Below are 5,887 nucleotides of genomic sequence, written 5' to 3' on the forward strand. Positions count from 1 at the left end.
GTGTACCGAATGCTATATGTGAAAAGACGATACAGTATGCGCGACGTAAGTTTTAACAGATAAACGTTTAGAATCAGATACTCCGTTTCCAAAATAATATACATGTATAAGAAATGTTATTATGTACATATCAAGAACGTATGTAAATAAATTATTGGTATATGAATGAAAGTAGAAATATTCAAACTAAATAATTATTTTCTACTGTTTTTAGGCTATATATAAACAATCATTCGTTATAGCTTGCTAAATTATTGATTATATTTTTATTGTTGTTATTGTTAAAATTAGCCTAATGTATTTTTGTATTTTACTGTACGTATACTGTTTATTTCTTAATTACCTGTTCCTTTCTTAGCAAAATGGAATAAATGGTCAGAATGGAGCGTGTGTTCAAGAACTTGTGGGGGTGGTACCAGGATCCGAACCAGAACATGTACGCTACCAGGTTTATGTAGAGGAATGAATAACGGAACTAAACCATGTAACAAAGCACTGTGCTCAGGCTCATTCGCACAAGGCAAATGGACCAATCAAAGCAGCACACAGGCTGCTTCTATAAACGCTGTTGATTTAAAATATTGGCCGAGAGAATTGGACGGTAGTTGTAGTTTGACAGGTAGAGAAACATTGTGTTTTTACTTTAGAATACTTCCTTTAAATCTGTTAAGTGTATATGTAAAACTAAGTTCACTTTAAGTAGGCTTATTAAACCATAACTGTTGACACAAATCTACGGTACATCGCAAACTTTACCAACATTTGTTTGTAAAGTAAAGAGTTTGTAGTTATAATTCCTGTTACTGGAGGCTTTAATTGTGTCCTCCAGCATAATCACATGACTTCAACCAATGTAATTTGGTATTTTGCAAACTAGTTTTCAGTTTGCCAAAGTTTCTTAATTGATTTACGCCCGACAATCTTAGAAGAATTCAGCGTTAGCAAGTTAGCAAACTAAAATTTACAGTAACTGCACATCTACAACATCTTTTTGTTCATTTTGTTTTAATTATTATATGTGGGAATTAATCAGTCAAAATAAACGTTTAAGTTAAACTATTTGCATACATGTAAGACTATAACTTGAAGAATTTTAAATCTTTCTTGTGCTCATTTACTACAAAAGTCAAATGTTGTATTTAATTTTAGAATATGAATGGGAGCCGTGGTGGGTTGTAGATCTAGGACAATCGGAGACAGTAGTGAAGATAGTGATAACGATCGATGCCCAACGATGTGAGTAAAGTATGATACATCTCCTCTGCATCTCGGCTTTATCCTTTGTCTGATGTATAGCCCTCCTCAAGCCTTTGTCAATCGTTTCTGTTCAGTGCTGTCCTAGCCCAAGTTGTACCTAAATAAGATTACCTTGTCCCTTATATCTTTGACTTTAGTGAATGTTTCTTATTACAGTCTGTTTAATGTTTTCCCTTAGTGTGACCCCAAACATTTGTCTTTCAATTGCTCTTTGTGCAGTGATGAGCTTTTGTTCTACAAACTTAGTAGTCCAGAATTCACAGCCGTAGATTAGCATATAGTCATGAATATAAAATAATTTGAAATGTTCTTTATTATTTTATCTTTATTTTTAAAAATATGTCAATGATTAACACCTCTAACAATTATTTCCGTAAGTGTATAGACTTGACGATACAGTGATTCGTGTTGGTGACATTTTAACGGAACCAACATCTAACAACCAGTGTAGAGATTCCATAACGGAGAAAGATATACAAAGCTACCGTGTGAATATAGAATGTAGCCCGACACCTAGAGGACGCTATCTTAGCTTGCAGAAAGAGAATAAATATGGCGTTATAAATATATGTGAAATTGACGTTTTTGTATCAGGTAATCATTTTAAACAAGAATAAAACAAGCATGATGTATCATGGAAACGGTTAATTGCTTGGTTAAAAAAAAAAAGTATCTTAAGCCTAACGCACTGTTAAAACAATGAATTAATGAGATTACAATCTCACTAATTTCTCTGCTTAAAATATAAAAATTCAGTCTTGGGTCAAAGCTACTGAAACCTGCTGTACACCAGACAATGACAAATTATGTTACATTGTGTTCATATTAGCTTACTGTACACATAGAGGTCATTGTTACTTAATTCTCTTTTCAGCACTAAAATGTCCTTTTCAAGAACCTTACTTAGCATATAGTTTACCCGCAGCAACAGGAATTCCAGTTTCTTGGAAAAATCCAACTGTCGTCATTAAAGAAAAGCTTGGAAAGATTTCTTGCTCACACACATCTGGATCAGTGTTTCCAATTGGACAAACAGAGGTCACGTGTATATCTCAAAGAACATCCACCACATACTCCAATACCTGTTCTTTTTTAGTAAACGTTGAAGGTAAGTATCATCTTTTGGTATAGATAGCTATAAACTATAAACTTCCAACATTGGCATTGCGAGTAATATTCGAGATGTAGGCCCTATGTTTAAATAGCAGGTAGATCAAATGTATGTTGTACTTTTTTAATGTAGGATGTACTTCAAATGCCTTTATTATCTTAGATTACTGTACAAATGAGTTTGTTTAAATTCCAGTGTGCAAGAACACATTTCACTCCAAGTGTTACAAGATATTTTCTAAAAAACAAACATACCTGAATTCAGTGGAAACATGTCGTCGAGCTGGATATCAGTTAGCTACTGTTAGATCTTCAGAAGAGAATGCGTATATTAAAGGAATGATGACGAAGACACTTGGAAATGATAGTTACGCCTTCCTGAAAAGAGATTTAATATTCCATGAAGATATTTTTAAAGATAAGAACAATTCAACAACATTTTCCAGTAAGATATCTTGCCTAAATTGTCTCTAATATAAAGTAGTATTCATTTTAATGCACTGTAGGAAAGTTCAATACACAAAGTGTGGTTAACGCTTATGATTAGTCCAATGTCATATATTTCAAAAGTTATTTCTAGAGAGAAATAGAAGAGAAAACTGAACTACCAATCTTTATTTTAAATAAATTGATAATTTCAGCAATAATCGATTAGTCAATTACAGAAAAACAAAACCGATTACATTATTTTTTCACTGTAAGTATTTTACTGTATGATGCACTATGGAACACTATACGTTAGTTTAAAGTAATGCAAGAATAATTTTCTTACCACACTAGGCAAAAAGTCATTCCATTAAAAGTAATTATTGGCTGTTTCTCTGTTTTATAGTGAATCAGATACTTTTAAAATGTACATACATATTGATACTTTCAGATTGGTCAGCAGATGAGAGGTCAGATGATTATAACATGGTCGGTCAGCAGCAGTGTGCTGTAATTGAAGCAGAGTCTGGAAAATGGACGAAAGATGAGTGCAAACATCAGAAAACGTCCGTGTGTGAGACTACATTAACCAGTATGTATTCCATTCTATTTGAACCCACAGTATATTTATATGGCATTATTATTATCATCCAATCATTTATTTATAGAAATGCCGATCAAAAAAAAAATTCTCTTTTATTTGAAAGCACTGTAGAGTGCCTTGTTTCTTTAGTCAATCTGTTTTAGACAAGGGCATTTCTGTTGGCAACGTGTAAATGTTGATAATTAATTACGGTACTGCTAAAAATGTAGAATAGTCGTGCAAGGCACTGTTTGTACTATGCGCTTTGTGTTACTGGCAGTGCACTTTCATGCATTCAAACAAAAGCGATTCATTATACTTTACCATATTTTTCTTCTAAGATTGCCAACATTCATTTAACAATGGTTGCTACTTCGTTATACAAACAAAGCAAGGATATGAACGTTCTAAGGAACTTTGTAAAAACATTGGCGGTGAGCCGGTAACCATACCAAATTCAACTGTAAATAAATATATAAAATCGTTGGTGAAGAACGAGGTGTTTATTGGACTTACACTTTTAGGACCAAAGGCGACATGGGAATGGAATGACGGTACAAAATTAACTTTTACAAGTAGGTTGTTTTAATTACAAACTATATTTTGTATTGTTTCTTAACTGATCTCATGTTTCTAAATTGTCAAAAATAAATACACAGAACAGTATTAAGGGCGCACATTAAATATGTCAGAAGCCATTTTAACAAACGCTTGCACGTTTATTACTTGCGTTCAATAGTGCAAAATAATTAATGGCACGTGATGCGTAATTAACCAATCAAATGACTAGAAGTGTGTGTTAATGTGTAATGTGTAGTGTGTTTTAATAGATCCTTCTCCAGCTTCTTTTACTTAATAACGTGCAGTGTCCATGGGGAATTAATTATTGTTAGTATTGGACATTTTTAAATTGTAATTGCATGTGTTTAGAATGGCTTAAAGGCTACCCGAAGAAAAACGGAAAGGATAGAGGATGTGTTGTAATGAAGAAAAGTGGTAGATGGAAGAATGTTTCCTGCAACCAACGCTCTCCAGCTGTTTGCAAGACCAGTCTTATATAATGTTTAGACATCGTAAACTCCATGGGGAATTCATTATAAGATTGGAAATTCTTAATATTGTAAATGCATGTGTTTAGAATGGCTTAAAAGCTACCCGAAGAAAAACGGAAAGGATAGAGAATGTGTTGTAATGGTGGTGGATTGAAGAATGTTTCCTGCAATCAACGCTCTCCAGCTGTTTGTAAGACCAGTCTTATATAATGTTTAGACATCGTAAACTCTTGTGATAAACTGATGTTTGTGTAAGTGAAGAAATATTAAATAGTTTAAAGTGTCAATTGTTAAAATAGGTTATTTTCGGTAATGATTAATATTAAAACTGAAAAAATATATTTTTATCTTGCGCGTAATCTACTGTACACAATCAATATCATCTGGTTCAACACATTGTTATGTATTATTCAAATGTTTTGAGTTAATAAAGTATATACTTTTCTTTATTTCACATATTTTACGTATATCCGTGTCCACGTTATACAGTTATATTAGGTGAAAATGACAAGGCAATGAATATCCTCCAGTTGTTTCGACGAACATAGTATAATCAGTGGGAAACTCTTTAATAAAAGTATGATATAAAATACAACAGATGAATAAAACAGGGCCCTCTACATTTGTTAGACATAAACTTTATGTAGCGTGATATATAGACTTATTAAGTTAGTTATAATAAGTTTATATTAGCGGCATTGTTTACATGTCAATGACGATGCATTAGATCCTACCGGATTTTAATTAAGGTCAATTGTATTATGCCAGTTTATAGCGCAATACAATATGGATTGTTTGTTTTTTTTTACTTTTGCAAATTAACATCTAATATGAAAATATATTGTGGTTAGTAAACTACAACTCTGCGGCCCACCATTTCATCAAAATATGTTTTCATTTAATCAATATGTTTAACTGTCTTGATGAAGACGTTTGATGAATGAAAGTATGACTGAGCACATTTTATGTAACGCAAGAAAGTGCATTAGTATATTTTGCAGAATATTGAATGTGGCTATCACAATAGAAGAAGGAAAATAGAACATTTTCATTGGAAGATAAAATAAATTTATCATATAAATGTAGATGATCAGATAATAAGCAACTTTAAGACCGCCACATACTGCAACAGCTGGCCGCGCCTGCGTCGTGGATAAGGCGTGAAGCATTGCCACTCACCATATGACTACCTAAGTATGTTACTGTCGTCTACCTGGATAATTCAATACTATGTTAAGATTACCTGGATACATTGTTTAAACACATTAGTATATCTTGGTATACATTTAACAATACCGGACTTTCTGTAAAATGGAAACTCTCACAAAATCAGACTATTAAGGTACAATTACGGTCCGATGTTCATTTTTATAGTTAAAAACACATTCTGAATACCAGACTTTGGGGATTTGACTGTATTATAAATAATAAATATAAAGTTACATGAGTAGGACATACA

At 32.6% G+C, this 5,887-nt stretch overlaps 1 protein-coding gene across 1 annotated transcript; it reads left to right on the forward strand.

Annotated features, from left to right (window-relative positions):
- The first annotated feature begins 422 nt into the window (after positions 1 to 422).
- On the forward strand, positions 423 to 4,730 carry LOC140043549 (uncharacterized). Its single transcript, XM_072088074.1, has 8 exons — positions 423 to 619; positions 1,150 to 1,236; positions 1,636 to 1,851; positions 2,132 to 2,365; positions 2,564 to 2,812; positions 3,245 to 3,385; positions 3,718 to 3,951; positions 4,307 to 4,730. Exons 1-8 carry the CDS (start codon positions 463 to 465, stop codon positions 4,435 to 4,437), a joined length of 1,449 nt encoding a protein of 482 aa, XP_071944175.1. The 5' UTR covers positions 423 to 462; the 3' UTR covers positions 4,438 to 4,730.
- The last annotated feature ends 1,157 nt before the right edge of the window (positions 4,731 to 5,887 follow it).

This window comes from Antedon mediterranea, chromosome 3, assembly GCF_964355755.1.
Source record: "Antedon mediterranea chromosome 3, ecAntMedi1.1, whole genome shotgun sequence".
In the NCBI taxonomy this organism is placed as follows: Eukaryota; Metazoa; Echinodermata; class Crinoidea; order Comatulida; family Antedonidae; genus Antedon; species Antedon mediterranea.